This window comes from Siniperca chuatsi, linkage group LG8 (genome assembly GCF_020085105.1).
Source record: "Siniperca chuatsi isolate FFG_IHB_CAS linkage group LG8, ASM2008510v1, whole genome shotgun sequence".
NCBI lineage: Eukaryota > Metazoa > Chordata > Actinopteri > Centrarchiformes > Sinipercidae > Siniperca > Siniperca chuatsi.
The window spans coordinates 5,043,567-5,064,065 of record NC_058049.1 but is presented as its reverse complement, the minus strand read 5'-3'; the positions used below and the strand labels follow the sequence as shown (position 1 = coordinate 5,064,065).

The window sequence follows — 20,499 nt, the reverse complement described above, 5'->3', positions numbered from 1 at the left end:
TCAGACCTCTACTTTACTGACTTGCTTCTCCTCCCTTTCAATTGATCTCTCCTTATTGAACTCATGTTGGTCATGAGTGACAAATGTGAACACAGGCCTGCATGCGGTCCTCCATGAAGGAGCAATCTACAAACTTTTCAGAGCCCTTACTGTTAAGAGCCCTATTATTTAAAAAATCCATCAATCAGTCATTAATTTCTAAACACTAGAAAAAGTAAAAAAGGTTCTCCATGTTTATTACTCAGCTCAGTCAAACTTTACATCACATACAATTACTGTTTCATGATTAAAGGACTCAATATCACTCTTGACGTCATTATAATTTAATAGTTACATTCATGCCAAAAAGTATTTATCAGAGTAGGTTTTTTCCAAATGGTGCAATTTCATTTTGAAATTCATTGCTTTCAGCTTTCAGTTGATCACCAGTCATGATGTAGAGAAGTTCTGGAGGACAAAACTTTGGTATTTGTGTTTACAACACATGAAGCTTAGCGTGAGTTCAATCAGGAAGACTGACTATTTTCATGCTTACTCTATATGTTATTTATTCTCTCTGTCTTTGTCTGTTCCCGCTTCCAGCTCATCAGCTGACTGAGGGTGTTCACTCTTTCAGTTAAACCAGAATTAAAATCAGATTTTGTCACCTCTCTGAGCCAATCATCTCATTGCTATCACCAAACACTGTTTCGTCAACCTTCCTACTGTGCACTATGTCAATAAATGTATTTTATTATTCTTTAATCATCTCTGCAATTAAGTTTCTCCTGATTGAATTACATGTACTACAAATAAGACTGAGACAGCTGCTGGAGCTTTTGCCAAACTCATCTACACTAATATGGATTTCTCATAAAATAAATACATTTGAGGCAGAACTTCTTAGCAGCTTCCACATTACACCATGATCAAAGTAAGGGACATCACTCAACTCATCTTATTTTCTTATGTAACTATAACTTATTTCAATTAAATTACAGATCCTAGTAGAAATATAAGCATGAAATAATGATGATGATAATGAGTTATTTGGATACATGATTCTGTTGTCTGAAAGTAATGAATTAAATTATAATCAAAGAGTGAATGCAAAACAGAATTTCAGGAAATGAGACCTGCAGCATCTATTGGATATCATTTGAAAAATGCATTATTTTATCACAACGCAATGACGATCAACTTAAGAAGCAAATAAAACCTAAAAATGAATAATGAAAAGTAATTTCTTGGGATTATTATGATCTGTATTTCAGCGTCCCTGTATCATATCAAAGAACATCACTGTTTTGTTATTGCGTAGAGATAGCAGACTCCTGAGATGTCGATGAGTCTTCTCCTCTTTTTTTCCTGAAGTGGCTGTTTCAGATCAGTTCATAAGTTATAGAGGCTAATTAATATGGGCAGTGCAGGGTGTGACAGGCTGAAGGATAGCGTCTCGGCCACAGTCATTTCCCCTTATCTCCAACAGACACTCAGCAACTTCACCCTCCTCATTCACAGCCTCCCTTTAGCTTAGATGGGAGATGTGTATGGCTGTATGATAATGGTCACTGGGGTCACAAACTGCTGAAAAAAATATATAATCAGCTCTCGGTGTGATCTGATTTAAAGCCATGTTCCACCATTGACATGATTTGGATGCTCAGCCTGCTTTGGTTTCGTGATATTATATTACTGACAAGATACTATTCATTATTCATTCAGGAGTCCTGGAGGTGATTAGGAAATTCAGTCTAGCCACTAAAAATAGATACATGTTTTCTGTCAGCGGAATTTGAATCTGCTTTCTGAGTGGCTGAGCTCAGTTAAATCCTAAGCTTCTTCATGCCGGCAAGAGAAATGTTAGAGCTTGACAGATCAAGATAGCAGGTGACTGATAACTGAGAGTTAATATACAATGTGTAAATTATATTAATATATTATTATGACGCCATATAATTTAGTCATGAAAGCAAATCTAACAAAAGTTTAAACATGTATTATGTGCCTACTTCGTTCATTTTATTTATCTGTGTCATACTATTACTATTTTTCATCTTTTGAGCCACGCTAGTAGCGTGGCTACAGAGATCGAAATGTTGGTCTGTCCACCAGTTTGGTCCAGAATTAAATATTTCAACAACTATTGGATGGTTTGCCATCAAATTTTGTAGACAAAAAAGATAAACTCTGATAACTTTGGTGATTCCCTGACCTCTAGCACCATCAACAGGTCAAAGTTTTAATTTACCCAGTAAAATATCCCGAAATCTACTTGATGGATTGCCATGACATTTTGTACATACATTACTGTCAATGTGAATTGTAATAACTTTGGTGATCCCTTAACATTTCATCAAGCTCCATCATCACGTCAAGGTCAGGTTTAAATGCTAGCAGATAAGGAATATTTTCAAGATCTATTGAAATACTTAATTTTAACCCCACCTATTTAGCATTTATAAGCAGTATATAACTAGTTAATAAATGGCTTATAACACACTCTAATGTAGTTGTAAGCAGATAAAAGGACATTTTTGAGCGTATTTGTTATTTTGATTTGTCAACAGCTTAAACTCTTCCTATGAAGCATCCATCACTGTGTACTTAATAACACACTGTAATATTCGTTTTTATGTGTAATTATATATTTTACACAGTGTTGTCTGGCATTTAATAACTGTTTATGTGTCAGCTATGGATGGAAGAGTTACTGTTGTTAACAATAGCTTTAACAAACATGTAACAATGTATGGAACAAAACAATCTAATCTTAATGTGTTATAAACCACTTATTAAGTGTTAATGTGCTGCTTGTAAATGTGATATGGGGGATGTTAAAATAAAGTGTCACCAAATCAATTATTCTTTTTCTTTATCCCCAACAAAACTGCATATTTAGATATTATTTTATTATATGGATAAAAACAATCAACCCAAACCTGTGTCTTCAACACAACAGATAAATGTGAGCTGACCCATAAAACAGACTGCTGGGAACGCCCATCACCTCCAATTTGGCACAGCTTCAAATCTTGTACCACTGCCAGGCTAAATCATTTGTCTGCGAGGGTACTTCAACCATAATCCATTTTACACCATTCAACAGCAACAGGGCATGCAAACAAAGCCCCTGTTTAGAAACATAAGTTAATTTTTGCACAATCAGGTGGAGCATAAATTAATCTTAATCTCATCACTGAGACTGATTTGGACATTTCCATGTGCATGTAGATCTGTAGATTTGATTTGTATGATGTGGTGACATTTTTGCTCTTTGGGTTTATTTTCACTGTTGCACTGAGCTCTGAAAATGTCTTTTGTATTTTAATTGAAATTGAAAATCCACCAGCCGCTGGAAACAGAAGAAACTTGAATTTTACAAAAAAAGAAATCCAGTCATGCTGATGACATTCATACAGTATCTGGAGTAATAGTAGAAGTTATCTTAAAGTTGTCTATGCTTTAGATGTGCAAGAGCTCTTCTTGCAGTTTAAGTGAAATTCTGGTGTTGAGCATGTACACTTCTCAGCTTCCGGGATGTGACAATTGAAAAATTACTCACCCAAGTTATTTATTTTTTCGTTTCCAATCCCTTTACTGTTCTTTGTAAGGCATCAGAGAACAGTGGTTGGTATGCTAACTGAGCAAACTAGCTAACAGCAGCTATAGTTAGCAGCAGCAAGCAGTTACTTTACCAACAAGTGATGCTATCTGTCCATCAGGAAACTCTGTAAATCACAATAAATCACTGATGTCTGCAGCCGGAGGACATCAGAGGGAAAACCAGAAAATATTTTCTGCACAACATACGATCCAGATCAGAGTCCTGACTGGAGCCGCTGTAAATAAACTAAATTGCACTCTGAAACTGTAGGGGCACCAAGTTGCAAAAAATTCTAATTCTTACATAATGTTGCTTTAAGAGAAAGGCCACAGTTCCACAGCCACACCCAGGGCCAAAGTCAGGGCCAGGGCCTTCAAGGTTAGAAAGGACTACCATCACGGTACCACTTCATCTTCATATTACAGCTTGGTAATAACAGCATAATACCGTGGTAATATATACCAATATGGAATTTCTTTGAGGCCAGCCACGGGAAAGGGGCACCATGGGGTTGGAGGTGGAATGGATCTGTTTTAGGCCTTGGTGCACTCTTAAACTGTTCTAAGTAAGTGAAGTGTCCATTGATAGGGCAATGAATGACATGACAGACAGCAAGTCCTATCAACAATGAAAAATCAGGTTGTCACTACCTCTCCTGGGCTGATGTTGTACTGGGTAGTGAGCTGCAGGTGCACTGTAGACAAGATTCTACAGTGCACATGCTATAACAAAAAGGCATTCAGCTTCAACACACCAAGCACACCAACAACAGAAGCGATAGAATGGGGTCCAGAAGTCATTCAAAAGTGGTGCATCACAAAATATGACAGAGACCTCTACCCAGGCATCAGCATCACCATTGATGAAGTTCAGGTGCAAGTGAGATGCATGCAGTGAAAGGGAGTGAACTGATTCTTCTGGCCAACCAGAGACAACATGATATGGTACATATTCAAGGATGTCACTCGTTTCATTCCACCTCCTCAGCCTGTGACCACCCATCACCATGAGATCCAAAAAGACATTTGGGCAAAGCTTGTGGAGTAAGGATTAGAAAACAATTATCTTAAATTTCATGTTATTGTTCTGATTACTACACCTTCAGGCGCATAGCGCAAGCAGGGGTTTTTTGTTTTTACTCCTGTCTGAGTTTGTGCCATTCTAGTTGTTCATTGTTATTGTTATTGTTATTGTACATCGCCATGTTATTGTTAAATGAAATTTTAATGAACTGTTAAATGAATTATGTTTTTATATTGAAATATTCTGAAGTTTTATTGATTGTTTATTGAATTAAAAAGATGTTTGAACTACCAGTCAAGTTCGAATGAATTAGGTCCTTATTATATGTCCTTGGTTGAACTTTACCATATTAGTCTAATAATACATTAACATTAAAATCATAATAATAATTTAAAATAGGAACAATTACCAAAAGTCAATTAAAGAACACAAAACATAACTTTTCCTGCATCAACAAAATCCATAAAGATAGTCTTGTCACACAGGACATTATGATATAAAATTTGACTATTTGAGAAAATATTGATGCAGTAATCTCTTTAACTGTGTAGATGAAGGTGGGGGCATTATGTTTTTGTAAAAAATCTCTTATGTAAAGGTAGTTTTTTTTAATAACCATATGAGGGCCTGACGGTTCTGTGCTTACCATCCACATGTCCTCCATATGACTCAATGTTCAGATTCAAGAATAAGATTTTTTTTTCCAGGATTTTTAGAAGTGGAAATGTACGTTTCTGGTAGAATCTTAAGGGTCCCCCCAAATGTTGAATGTTGTAAAGGGACAGGGCTTGTTTGAAAAAAATACCTTGTACAATATGACGTTCTCCAATCAGTACTTTAGAGCACCACAGAAAATGACAGCACCTCTCCAAGCAAAGCCAGCTCTCAGATGTCGGTCAACTTCGGCCTGCTCACCCAGGGGCTTGGATATATTTGAACAAATAGGTTTAAAAATGGTTTTACTACTTTACGAAAAATGCAGAAGTACTTACAATAACTGCAGTATCACTATAGTTTATATTTCCCTATACAAAGTAAGGAGAATTAAAATTTCAGTTTGACTTTAAAATGTTTAATATGGCCATTCAGTTTGCTACCGTGTTGCTATGTACTGTACTTGGAAAAGTACCCTCATTTATATAAGTACATTAGGTCACATGCAACACCCTTTTAACCCTTTTTCTGCTCTGTGAGTCTAACCAGACCAACATGTCTGGTTGAGGCTCCTTGATCTTTTATTTTTAGTCAGGCGGCCCAAAGCGTAACCTCACCACCCGCCTATGTCCCGGGGGGAGTTCCATCTCACTACCCGACCACAGATGGTTTGGATAGGACTCATCTCTAGGTCGAATGAAAAGGCTTAGTCCAATTAATGGTTAAGATGCCCCCTTCAAGAGCAGCCGCACTCAATGCAACCGCAACCACACCCAAAATGAGCCACATGCCAGAGCATGGTGTCTCTGCCCGCTAAATAAATCTGCTCTGTATACTGCTCACATGTTAGTGTTTCTAAAACATGCTGTGTCTTCTTCTGTGTTATGTAACATGTAGTCTGGTGTGGCTGTAGAGAGCATCGTCAGCACTTGGTATGTCTCTGTGCATTGTCATCTGTTCAGGGTGTGGCAGGGTGACAAGCAGAGGTGGACTCAGTGGAAGCAACACCTGTATGATATGATGCAATCCAATGCAACAGCTCTGCAATGCTACCCATCCTACTTTATTGTGTTCAGTTCCTGTTGCTCATTATCAGAGAGGGTCTGATTTAACTCTTTAGTAATTTTGGAAGTTGAGGTAGTTTTATAGTTTTTGCACATTTATAGCATTAATTATAATGCTTGATATGTGTTACACAAAATAGTGGCAGTTTTGCATGCAATGCTATGGACACCCTACAGGGACATGTTGTTTTTTCTCATGTCTAATAAGGGGCACTGTATTTTGCTGCCAATTATGTTTGCTGGAACTGGTTGGAACATATGAGCTCCCCTATGCTGCTGGAACTTCAGCTGTTGTAGCTTTAGTCTCTCTGGTGGTGGGCCTTTCTACTGCATGTGCACCAACATCATCATTCACCTTTTTTGATGAAGAATGACCAACACGAACGTTTCAGCCAATGCCTTCCTAAGTGTGCAGGCTTGTTATCAAAATGTAATCTTATTGCTGATTGGGTCTGCTCATGGCGAACGAGAAAGGAAGTTTCTAGGCAACATTTTACAAAGGGGAGTAGGCCAGGAAGTGTTAACAGATTTGTCAGACTGTATTCTAAACTAGATTATTTTTACCTATTTATGACATCTGCATGTTGACCCCAAAAATAGGTTACTTGAGTAACCAGGTAAAAGCTAAATGATTTTAACAACCAGATATTCTAGCTAACACCCCATGATGCAAAACATCTAATCTACTCATTACTGTAATCAATCTGCAGCGTTAGTTAGTAATTCTCAAAGTGTAACCCATTTCCACGTCAGCCTCAACCTGCTTACTTGGTGTATACAAGTATCAGTGCATGTTCTGTTTTTTCCTAAACAGAAAAAGACGTGCTCATAATTTTTTTATTCCAATATTGTAAGAAATCTTTGTTTAGTTCTTGTGATTGAATTTGCTATGAAAATGCAGTAGATAGTTGCCATTTAAGTACCCAGGGAAGAGACACAAACAGTGAATTGTTTTGGGAAAATACAGAGATAAAAATTAATTTGTGCCAGGGAGCGTGTTTCACCAGTATCATGTAATCAATACAGAGTGGTACAGTAAATTATTAATATCATATGCAAATGTTGTATGTATGTGCTTTGTAAACTTTCATTTTCATACATATTAATTAATCACACAGATGGCAATTTGCAAACATATCTAAAGCCATGTCAAAGGCCACATAATGCTATAGTGGAGTACTTGACATTGACAGCAAAATCTGTTTTTGTACAACCAAGCACTTTTTATATTTCCATTACATCAAACACTAATCATCTGCTAAATAGTAAATATATGAAATTAGTAACAATGTTTTGCAGCAAAGTTTACTTACGTCTAAAACCATGAAAGCTAAAAAATAAACTATACTAAGATTTGACTCTCTGCAAACTAAAAATGTGAAGATTCTGATGGAAATCAGAAAAGTCAAGAATGTGCCCAAAGCCCACTGGTTTCCTGCAATTTGCCGTGTCTACTAGAGTGGTCACAGCATAAAAAAAATGCATTTGAAAATAAAGTATAAAATGCTGTTGAATTAAAAAAAGGCATTTGGAACTACCTTCTGTTGGAGACATGGTCCTATGAAAACTGACATTGTTTTCTGTGGATTAGCCAGAATAACAAGAACACTGTTTCTGATAAAAGCTGTTGTTGTTGCCATTTTTCAGTGATGTTAACAGCACAAATTCATCTTCATTGTATTGGAGTGGAGATCAGAGACGGATATCTCTGTTACAACCTGTCATTGCCTCACCAGCCACTATTCTCATCACAGTCACTCTGCACTCCCTCACCTGATTATTAATTCCCAGCACCTGTCACCTTTAGCACACCTGCACATAATCAACCACCCTACTCCCTATAAGACCCAGCTCCGCACCTCAGTCAGTGTCCGGTTTCGTTTCTACAAAGGACAGATCAGAGCAGTCTGCCTGTGTATGTTTCACGGACTCAACACTACAAATATTGGATAATTCTCGCTACGAACTCTAAACCTCAGCTCCTATCGATCTACCGTCTCCTGAGTGTGCCGCTCCTAATCCTGGCTCCCGTCTGTCTCCTGTGTGCGGAGCTCCTGAGTGTTCCCCGTCTTCGGTGTGTGGTGCCCCGGTGCCCACACGCCTCCGCCATCCGTAAGAGAAAGGACAGTATCTACTCCTCTCTATATACTTCTGTGTTTGCAATAAACTCTCTAGTCACGTTACCATTGTCTCCGGTGGTCTGTCCGTAACAATCTCAGAACGTCAAAACTTTCTATGTGGCGTGATACCACTAGAGGTATGACAAATGTTTTTTATTGTAATTTGGGTGAACTGACCCTTCAACAGTATCAAAGAATAAGGCTGGCATTATACTATATGTTTGTTATTGTCTACAAATCCCATGAAAAGACCAAAACCATCAATGTGTTTGTCCAACACTTTATGGTTCCCACTGAAGATGAGTGGGAAAAAATGGGCCACTAATATATACTATCATTTTCAAAAAGGACTCAGTAATTTCCTAAAACAGCTGGGACCAGTACTTTTTGGCAAATGTTACTAAAACTGGAGTAAGTAGTGTGTTTGTTGGGGACTATTTTCAGCTGTGGATTAATACACACTTGGTGCTCTATTGAGTATTTCCGGCAGCAGGACTCAAAATAAATTACAGCGTGTGTGTTCATGATAATTAAGGAACATTTCACACAGTGCAATGGTGTGGCTCATTTAGTTTTTGGATAACAATGGAGCTCTATGGCACAGGAATAAGATTGTTAGTAGAATCAATTCATTGTTGGTTTTGGTCTTATCGTGGGGTTTGTTGACAATAAACATCAATATATACAAACATACAATATATAATATCACCAGACTTAAACATTAGAACCACAGTCCAAAGCCACATACCATCATTAACAGTGTAAATCGTTTTGATCTTATTTCTCGCAGATCCAGATCTGTTCAGCAAAACAGCCATCATCATTCCATTCTCCCACGCCCGATGATTTGGGCACTATTTCTCCACAGTCCTGGTTCCCACTGAAGCTGTTGGGCTGCCCGGGCTGCCAGTACCTGATGTACGAGATAACAGAGACAGAAACAATTTACTAAGTTACACTAAGTGTTCTGTTTTTCAGCTGCTCTGACCTGTTGTTTCTGACCCAAACTATGACAGAAGGGATTGTAATCCAGTTTTTCTTTTGATTTAAGTCTCATTTGCATAAAAATAGTACTATGTAGAGTCCTCATGTAGTTGTGGAATTTTTAAAGTGTCCCCATCACCACCCCTGCATGTTTTGAAACACGTTCACAAAATATAATGAATTTCGCTGAAATCAATGTCTCTGCGAATGGAGTTGTGTAAGGTCTGAGTTTGACGGTACATCACTTTTTTGAGCTGAATGTGCTGTACTTTGTGGCAAAAATGCATTCAAAACCTTCCTCCACATTTTCTAGTAATTCATTGTTTCATGAAGGATAGAAATAAAAACATATTTTGGCAGGAATTAGAGTTCAATTCACATAAGATGATTATCAGGTCTTCAACAAAATACAACATTAAAATCACCACTGATCCTTGTAGATATTAATTGCTTAATAACTGTAGGTAATATTCGTGAAATAAATGCAATATTACAGAGCTGCAGAGTTCTTTAATACAGTAAATCAAAAGATGATTAATTAAAGAACTACTTAAGGTAATTTAAGGTCCAACTGCACTGCCATCAAACGTGAGAATATGAGATTTTTTAGTTCACACACTCTGGCTTAAAACTTACGTTGTGGTGACCGGGGTCCCATCCACCCACATCCAAGTCCCCTCTTGAAGAATGTCAGTCAGACCAATCCAGGCATTTTGTCCTGATTGCAGTAACGCGTTGATAAATCCCTGTTAGCGTAGCACAAAGAGAATGCAAGAATGATTAAAACATAAATATGCAATATTCTTTTACTTGCTTTGTACTGTCATGTCCCCTGCTTCAGACGTCAGTTTTTCATAGCTAGATAGAGTCATGACAGAAACATGCTTAATGTTAGTTTGGACATGCTGATCTCCAAACCAACCAACCAACAGAAGACTCTAACTTTGGCAGTGTCACATCATCTAGCAATACAGATGCAATAAGACAGGCAGTGAGATGATACATCTATGCACATAATGATTGTACAGATTAGGTAACAAAGCTGGCTAACCAGCATGCTAGTGTCTCAGACATTCAGTGACATTGTGGGGGTGGAGCTGGACTCTCTATCGATGGTGTCAGAGAGGAGGATGCTGGCCAAACTACATGCCATCTTGGACAGTGTCTCCTACCCACTCTATGACGTGCTGGTCAAACAAAGGAGCACCTTCAGCAAAAGACTCATCCCCCCGAAATGCACCACAGAGCACCACAGGAAGTCATTCCTGCCTGTGGCCATCAAACTCTTTAACTCCTCCCTCTAACATCACTGCAATACTTGAAATATTGTGCAATATCCTCTGTTTAATACTCCTTTGCAATATACTCTGTTTTCAGTTTAATATTCCCTATTTATTGATATTTATTCATACTTATATCACTGCTGTGCAATATCCACCATCTAATAATGTGGTTAATCTGCTACACTTAACTTGACAGTACTCATTGCTTATTACTTATTAATTATATTATTACATTGTATTATACTGCACCATACTTATCAACCTATAAATCCACTTTTGTTACACTTACACTTATTTTAGCTTTTATATTTCTATCCACTTTGTACTTAATTTATACTTAGCTGTATTATAACGTATTATATTGCGATTTGCTTAGTACTTCTATTCCTATGTGCACTGACGTGATTGTGAGCAGCAGTAACGAAAGAGTTTCCCCTCAGGGGTCAATAAAGTATAGACAATAAAGTACAAAAACTTTATTGTCTATCACAAGGCAATGAAAATTTGTATTTCAAAAGGCACACAATTAAGTAGAAACACAGCATACACAGTTAATAGCTAACTAACTACTGTATCAGAGATGAATGCCAGCTAGCCTAGCTATAACAGTTAGCTAATGGTATAGACAGGTTTCCCAATTGAGCCATGCAGCGGGGGTAGACAAATCCCATGCATGGGAGAAAGGCAGCTAATAGCAGTGATAATGCTTACAAAATCATCTACACAAAGGTAGCTTTAAAGGTAGTGAGAAATGACCTGTGAGCGGGTCCCACACCATCAAAGGGCAGCATGGGTTCAAGTCAAGTAAATATCACAAATCACAAATTTGTCCCAAGGGGCTTTTAAAAGCACAGAAGCCCCTCTAAGACAAGTAACGAAAGCGCTAAACAAATTAAGATAGTAGACCTACAGAAAATTCCTGCTGTGTGCCTGTATAAATTAAGAGCACAGACGGTCCCTCATTCTGGATCCTGCTGTTTACCATCAAAATATACCACCAGATACATACAGGCAAAGCTTCATTCATGAGAATGTCAATACAGGACTTAATAAGAATTTTTTGCTAGCCAAACAGGATCAGGAAACAGACTCTGCACACCTGTTTGTGATTTTCTGAAAAATTGTAATTGTAACATGATGCATTTTCCACCCAAAACATCAATCCTCAACCTCCAGCAGCTGAAACTCTAAATACACATCAAACAGAAAAGGACTGATCACAGAACCTGACAAATGTTAGCAATTTTAATTATAAAAACACAGTGAGTATCCACCACCTTATTAAAATCCAGGGCTTTGACCAGATCGCTAGATTTATTTTTGCAGTTTGTGCAGTTCATGGCACAAAACAACTCCTCATGTGGATCTTCCCATAAGCTCTCACTCAGTCATTCTGGTTTGTTTTCTACCCCCGTGCATGTGTGTTTAGTTGCTCCCATTTAAACACAGAGGTCAAACACAATTTTTGCTTCTGCTTTTTAAGCATGCTGCTAAGCTGCCTCTGCTCCATTAATTCTCCAAGACAACACGTTTTTTTTTAATCTCTCCCAGTTTATTCTGTCTTTTCTTTCTTTCTTTCTCACCTGTTCATCCCTGCTGTCTACGACGACCAGATCTGCTCCCTTGGTGAAGCAGTCTTGTCTGCCTAACGTCCAGTTTTTCTTTACAGCTGAAACAAAGTAACAGCTGATGTCGAACTTCCTCCAGCCTGTTTGACAGGGTTTGCCTGCAAATTGAAAACAGGAAAAGGTGTAAAATATCACAAACAGGTTAAGAATACCAAAACACTGATTATAACACTAATAAATTAATTAAACTTTTATGAGAAACATCTTACCTCTTACTTTGTCGATCTTCTTCTCTAACTGATCTCTATCTGCAGCCAAACTGCTGTAATTGGTCTGTAACTGCTCTTTTTCCCCCCGCAGATTTTTATAAAGGGATTGCAATTGTTCTTTGTCTTTCCACAATGAATTGTAGCTGGTCTCAAGGTGATTTTTACTTATACTCAGTGTATTGTAGTTTCTTTCCAACTGGTCCTTGCTCTTCTTTAACAAAGAGTAATTCCTCTGTAACAGATCTCTGTTTGTTATGAGCGTAATACACAAAATCTGTAACTTATCTTTTTCTCTCTTCAGGTTACTGTAATTGGTCTGCAGCTGGTCATTACTTGCTGTCAGATTATTTTGATTAGTCTTTAACCCCTCAAAATTCCTCTGCATTTCATTATAGCTTGTATGTAACTGATCGCTCTCTTGTTTTAAGGTGTTGTAACTTGCTTGTAACTGATCCCTCTCGTTTTTCAGATCGTTGAACGTGGCCTTGAACTCATCTCTTTCAGTAGTCGAAGAACTGTAACTCTGTTGCAACTGGTCTTTTTCTTTAGTCAGATCACTCAGTCTGGCTTCTAACTGTTTTCTCTCTGCATTTAAAGCATCACAACTGCTCTGCAGTTGATCTCCTTGAGTCAGAGTGCTGTAATTGGCCTGCGTTGGGTCTGCTGACACGGGACGGCTGATTGTCTCATCTGTGAAATGCAAAGAAATGAAACAATGCCCTAAAGTGTTTAACATATTTGCTTATTGAATTTTGACAAGATTATTATTATTATTATTATTATTATGCATAGTTATCTACACATCACCTGGTTTCTAAACAATTCAAGGCCAGGTGGAAGTTGTTAAATACATCATTCATATTTTTAGTGACAACAAACAAATCACTTACAGTAGATAATCTGTCCTAAATTTCCAGCCAACAGGGCAGCACACAGTAATCCAAGACACGCAGTCACACATCTAGAGGGCTGCTTTCTTGTCTGAAAATCTACAAAATCAAAAGTAAGATAGCAGTTAGTATTTTCTTTTCCTGAATTTTTGTCAGTACTGCAGTTCAAGTAGTTAGTAATAAGATTTTCCCATCAAACCCAAATACATTCAAATTTTAGTGCTAGAACATTTTTTTCCATCTGAAATTTTTCACATTTACTCATCCTTTTTGTAGTCAAAAATAATGTTAACTTGTTTTTTAAATGTATTGTTGATAGTTTTACTTTTTAAAGGGAAGAAAAAAGGTCATTGGGGAATTTATCAGAAATGCTGATGTCTGTGTTTGATTGACAGCAGAGTGCCAGTGTTACACCGTGGGGAACGAGACACAAAGTAAATACATTTGCGTGCAGACAGCATGTTGTTAGTGGTATTGAAGAGTAAGAACCACACCAGCATCTAATCAGACTGAAGTGACGTTTGCAGGTATGTTTACATGCTGTTTAATGTGCTGCAGCTAAGCAGCTAATTAGTTATATCCTGCAAACTGACATTAGCGGTGCACTTCTCCCCGTTTGTTTGGCGGCTCCATCAACAAGCCAAGGTGCAGGACAAGATGTGTGTTCATGTTTATAAATTAGATAAGAAGGAGACTTTAGCAGGAAAGCTAATGTGGGTTGTTGTTCAGAGTGTGTGGCTCTTGTGTTGTGTAGCAGGCTGCTGTTTGGCTCAGTGTGACGATGATACAACGCTGATGTTACTGCTTTATGTAAGATTTGACTGCCTGTATTGAAATAAGGTCTCCATCTATGTAAACAGTATATTCTGTGAAATTAATGCAAAACTAGTGGGCGTCATCATAAAACCAAAAAATATTAAATATAAATTTCTCCCTATTGGTTTCTGATTTTGTTGTCAAAGGAGAACACAGGACAAGTGATTTACAGAGCAGATACGTAGATGTAGCAGACAAAAATATGCTATGTAATTTCAGAAAAAACAACATCTATCACTTTACGGTCAAATGGTGTTCTGCTTATTAATAACTTTTTCACCACATTAAAGCATTAAAATCAAGTGTCGGACAGTTGGTCCAAGTGATGAGAACAAAGACATCATCTCTGTCTCCTCTTTCATGCCCGTCTCCTAGAAATTACAATTTAAAAAAACTAATTTGCACGGCAAATAAATTTTGAAGGAAACATAATGTCACCTAGATTCCATTTTCTATTAACATAATGAGGAAATGTTGATAATTAACGTGCCTGGCAAGTTGCAAAAATGTTAATACTGAATTTCATTTTGTTTCAAATATCCGATCTTGCAATACAATATCCGCTCATACTGACTACAGCATTATGAACTGTTTTATGGTTATGTTTAGACACTCACAGAAATTTCTAAGAGACAGGGTTGCGTCTTTACCAGATTATCCCTGTGAAATAGGAGCACACTCACAGTTCTTCAGAAATATAAAAGCTTTTTTGAACTACAAATAGAGAGTTTTATATTATTTCTTTAAAATTGAAGTTGATCAGCAGGTTAGTTTCCAAAAGCACATGGATTAAACTATTTATTAGTTGTACCTAATATTCTTAATATTCTGTCTGTCCATGTTTTCAGGTTGATACTGTACCTTGGCTAATGAGGCCTTCCATTGTGAGGTTCTTCATGTATATGTTGTCATCAATTTCCATTGAATCCATTCTGATAATGGTCTCACTGTTTTTCCTGTTTAGAGGAGACATTTATCAATGTTTGTAAAGCCACAAATACACTATTAGGTTACAGACATAAGCATTTTCTCCTTAGGACTTCTAAAGTTACTTTTTTTTACAATCTTTTTAAATCAGTATTTATAAGTATGCTTCAGTCAATTATTTTTGTGAATGCTTACTTGTGTTTGACTAAGTGTTATAATTACAAGTATGGAGTCTCCTAAGATGTGGCATTTACATTAAAATCCTCCTTAATTAATACAAATTGCTGGTAACATGAAGGAGCCTTTTATTTTAGTGTGCACAAAATTAAACTTGCTTGAGGTAATCCAGCTATTTAAATGAGAATAATATTCTATAGAAGCACTTTAAATATAACTGTGTGAATCAGAGTTTACTTAATCTGCAGAACATTTACTTACAGTATAGCACTCAATAATCTGGGAAGTGGGAAGTAGCCTCTAAATATGCACTTACCTTGATCTGAGAAGGTAAAGGTATCAGTATGATTGCATTCACATTGAGATGGTGCCAATGAATGTATGTTAATGCAGCATCATTTATTGTGCAGGGAACAGGATGTGCCTTTTGCCCATGTCATCAAATGCTGACTTAAACTTAACTCTGATTGGTCAGAAAAAGTCTTTACAAATGTACTGTATGTCCACATTCTCAGGTCAGATTTCAGGTAATTTGCGGCCAGAAGTTTTGTAGGAAATATAGGAACTGGAATTCACCAGCCAAGTTTAGTTATCACAGAGAAGTAGTTTCGTTTTCTTCCTTCCTCTCATCACTTGTTCTCTCTCAGGCTCAAGATTTATCTGGTTTCTGTTCCCTTTTCCCACAGATTAACTTCCTGCTGAGGTCAAATGACAGACAAATTTAAAAAATGCAACCTCAGTAGTGTACAGTACAGACAAACATCACAAAAGGATTGTGCAGCTTTTGCAGCCGCTAAACCTGCATAAATATGACAAAAAGAAACCGTGCAACTCTTAAAGCACCCACAAAGGATAAACTGCATATCTAACTGTGCTGCCAGGCAAATAGCGTTCGGTGCTATTTACAGTTATGTAGATTAGGTAATATGCATACATTTGGCGCAAAATTGCATTTGTAACATTTTTTTGACTCAAACGTTGCTTAACCATGTCATGTGATATGCTGCTACAGTACACCTTAAGAACAAATATTACTGGGACCACTGCAGAAAATTGCAGATGAACATTTAACAGATGCAAAACAATGGTAAATTGCACTCAGCTGCAAAACGTTATGGCCGTGTTTGCGCTGTAATATCATTAGTGCAATGTCTTTTGTGAACTGGACCTTGAGACGACGCAGATAGCAGTTGCAAATGCGCAATTCATGGTGCTATCAGCGGCCTTAATTCATTCTTTATGAATTCAAACACACTACACTTTTACTCTTGTTCTAAAATGGATAACATTTTGGCAAGACTTTTTGACCTCTTTTGATATAAAAAGTCTGTAATTGTTTCTTTACTTTCAATCATCAAAACACATCTCTCTTTGAAACATGCAACTGACATTTCTTTTAAATTCTTATCTGATGTTTTTACCTGAGTCACACTCTGAATGCTTTATTGAAAACAAGCCATTTGAAAGATATCTGCACTCCTCAGCATGAAGTATTTTTTTAGATACAGCTGTAGCGCAGACATCAGCCTCGGTGGCAGCTGTAACAAAATGAGATGGGATAAGATGCAGAGAAACGAGACCGTGTGTCATTTGTCAAATTTTAAGAAATGACAGAAACGGATGTCAAGTTGACATGTGCCAGACATCCTAGCAGTTGATGTTTTGATTTTCCTCACTGCTGCATCAGACATCGGGGGGAGAAGACAGGCTGTCAGGGCAGCTGCTGTGCTGTACTTAAGTATTGATCCCTCCCTCCATGCGGAGCACTTAGCGTCGTCTCTTAACTATTGCAGAAAACACTGAGACTGCTGACTGTTTGAACTGCTTCATAGAGATTAGATAGTGCTGAGCACTGAATTAAAGCTTTGTTGTGCTTGATTTCAGATCTGTAGCTACACAAACCATTAAAAAGTATCTTGGTGCCTTGTCAGGAAGATTAACTCCTAGTATTGTTGCAAGTTGAGCAACAGAGATAAGCAGAAAGAAAGAGATTCACACAGGTTTTCTGTTTTTTATGATAAAAGAAATTGTTACTTGAAACTGTGAATATGAGGTAACTGAAGAACTTATTCAAGAAAAAGATCAAGATGTTCGAAACACACCACTATAGATGAAACCCAAGGTTTTAACCTTTACATTTAAAAAAATACTTTCCTTATGCAGCAAGAAAAAGATCCTGTTCAGTTCACATTGTTTTAGGTTTTAATGATACCCTGTGGAAGCTTGCATTGGACTGCATAGGCACACACAGTCACACAGTCACATACACAGTCTACTTGTATTTTGAATGTTGAATCACATGCTCATTGTAATGTATGATGGACCTCACTAAAATACATAGTTTCTTTTCTTTGTGAACTTCCTTTACGTTCCTTATCTAGATGTACAATTTCTTATATCTCCAGAGTCCAGAGTACACATTTTTATATTAGCGCCTAAAAGGCTACGTTTTTGACTTTGGCATTCCTAGAGCCATGCCACTAGCATCGCTAAAAATGTCTAATGTGAAAAAGAAATCTTTACCTTGATCATTCAAAACACATGTACATAAAAATTCTGTGCATGTACTGTCCTATAAACCTTTTAAGAGTTTTGGCCAAGACATCAGAATCGTTGACGCCTATAAAGGTTGCAAACAAATAAAACAGCACCATGTGCCAAAGCACCCATAAAATAAAAATCACATAAAAGCTGAGTGCAAACTCAGAATTGAGCCTGTAAGCGCTCAAACGGCACAGTCAAGCAGACTGAGAGAATCAGGGGCCAAGACTATATGGATCTTGGCAAAATGACAAATAAAATGCTCCTTATTGTGTGTGCCTTAAAATTCTTCATAATCACAATTCATAATTATACTTCCCACTGTAGCAAGTGGAATATTTGAACAGCTTGAATGAAATACAAGCTCACTTCAGATGAGAGGCAAAGCATTAGAGAATAAATCAACTCTGGATCTTTTCATATGTAGCCATTAAGACATTAAGACACATGTGCACTGACAGGGAACAGAGGTGTTTAACAGCAGACATGTTGTAGCTATACATGAGCACCAAAATGCCACCATGCATGTAGACACAAGCAGAAACTCTGCAGGTGCCAATCATGCTCTGAAAATCAAACCGAGGACAGATAGGAAAAACCTTTACCTGAATTTCCCACAAGCTGATGTGTCGGCTTTTATCAGGCAAGAATCAGAGAGCAAATACAAATGACAAGCACACACGTACATGCACACACACTTCTCTGTGGGAATATTATGGTCACTATCAAACTGAAATAGGAATATCTTTGGCACCCATCTGACTAGAGCTACATTTAGCTGAGTGTTCACATGAGAAGCCATGGAAGTCATTCATATGTGAAGTTTTTAAATGCTATATTTGCAGCTGGCTGTATATTTCGTCCCTCTTTGGACACATGTCATCTTAATGCAATAGATAGTTTTCCTCTTGTTTAAATTAGGGCTGCAACTAAGATTATTTTCAGCACCGATTAATCTGCTGATTACTGTAACGATTAATCGATTCATATTTTTATGTCTTAGGCACCGGAGATAGCCGTGGCCAGAGGCATTATGTTTTTGGGTTGTCCGTATGTCCGTCCCATTCTCATAACCGCGATATCTCAGGAACACCTTGAGGGAATCTCTTCAAATTTGGAAGGGGAGATTGTGACCATATTTCACAGGTGGTTGGACACTGCATAGGTAACACTTTTGACTCAAAGGTCAAAGGTCATTGTGACCTCAAAACAGGTTTTTAGCCATAATTTAAGAATGAATTGGGTGATTCCAGATTTCACACACGTTGACTGGGACGACACAATGACTAAACAATAACTAGCACAGTATGGGCTTTCCTCCACCTCATCGATTCTGCCTTTCACTTCCTGCCTCATTCTGAATTTCAAGTTTCAATGTCATCGCAATCATGTGACTGCAAGCAACATAGTGGAGCACGCCTAGCTAAACGTGAGTTTCACCTAAAGCTCATAGAGAGGCTTCAAATCTAAAAATGCCAGGAGAAAAAAAAAAGCATCATATTTTGTGTATCTGTTTAGCCAATACATCTATGATAATCCTTCATTATCATTTCAACAATGTATATTCAATGGAATCATACATATGTACCATCAATATAGTCATAACTTCCATTTATCCAAAAAATACACTTTAAATATTTTATTCAAGAAACAATTTTAAGAAGGCTTCCTTTCTCAGCACTTTTGCAAAGAGCAGATCGATTTTTTTTGCCTTTCGAGAAAAATAAAATTGCAAGTATTTTATTTTTCATATTAGCCCTTTGAGCTAATGAGACAATAATAGAAAAATTATAAAATTTATAAAAATGAAAACTACCATATGAAAAAACACTTTGCAGTCAACAAAATTGTTGATAACTGTGTAGTCATATAGTCCTGCTTTAAATGCATCTTCATTTGTTACTTTTTAAAAATGAGCAGTAATTAACTCTCTGATATTGTTTATCTTAGATAAGTCCAGAGTCAAATACCTGCAGGTATATTTTTTATACTAAGGTGCCACAGACAGATAAAAGAACACAGTTACTGCCAAGAAATTTCACATTTCAGCGAGCAACATTTGACATTTACATCTTAAAATAACAATCACATAATAAGTGTATATTATATATTAAGTGTGTATTATGGTGTGACTCCTTGTGTTTAAATCAAATTCCCTTTTTTCACTAGTGCAGTAGCTGCCACAGCACATGAAAGTTGTAGAAGAAACAGCAGTGAAGGAAACTGGTGAGAACAGACAGTAAAGCACAGGAGCTAAATATTCAAACACACAGTGAACATCAGCAGTTCTTCTCCAGTCTGAGGTCATCTGAGGGTGAGCAGTAGCGCAGAGCTGCTTGTTTACTGCAAGTGAGCAAGACACTAATCACTGTGCTGGATTTTCTTTCCTTTTGCAATAAGTGAAGAACAAAAATACATTACATGACAGAGATGGTACAGATAGAGGCAGAGATATGATCAACAAAAATAGACAAAGGTCAAATGGTTAACATACAAAACCTAATATAGTGTGTCAATCCGTTCTCATTCCCAAAGTGTCAAATACGGCAGCTTGGTCAGTCGAAACTATGATGCTGTAGGAACCCCTCTAGCGTCAT

The 20,499-nt window shown here is 37.3% G+C and overlaps 1 protein-coding gene across 1 annotated transcript; it reads right to left on the bottom strand.

The window, feature by feature from the left end:
• Positions 1-7,150: 7,150 nt before the first annotated feature.
• LOC122880661 (C-type lectin domain family 4 member M-like) lies at positions 7,151-15,774 on the bottom strand. Its single transcript, XM_044205993.1, has 7 exons — positions 15,678-15,774; positions 15,119-15,213; positions 13,442-13,540; positions 12,552-13,241; positions 12,298-12,440; positions 10,068-10,177; positions 7,151-9,360 (listed from the first exon to the last, which is right to left on the bottom strand). Exons 2-7 carry the CDS (start codon positions 15,186-15,188, stop codon positions 9,225-9,227), a joined length of 1,248 nt encoding a protein of 415 aa, XP_044061928.1. The 5' UTR covers positions 15,189-15,213; positions 15,678-15,774; the 3' UTR covers positions 7,151-9,224.
• Positions 15,775-20,499: the final 4,725 nt, after the last annotated feature.

Bases quoted from the DNA above. Each gene is read 5' to 3' on its own strand.
- LOC122880661 (XM_044205993.1), bottom strand. From the start codon at position 15,188: ATGGATTCAATGGAAATTGATGACAACATATACATGAAGAACCTCACA. The intron at 13,242-13,441 runs GTAAGTGATTTG...TGCATTTCACAG, and splicing joins TTTAGGACAGATTATCTACT to ATGAGACAATCAGCCGTCCC. The intron at 12,441-12,551 runs GTAAGATGTTTC...TTCAATTTGCAG, and splicing joins GAAGATCGACAAAGTAAGAG to GCAAACCCTGTCAAACAGGC.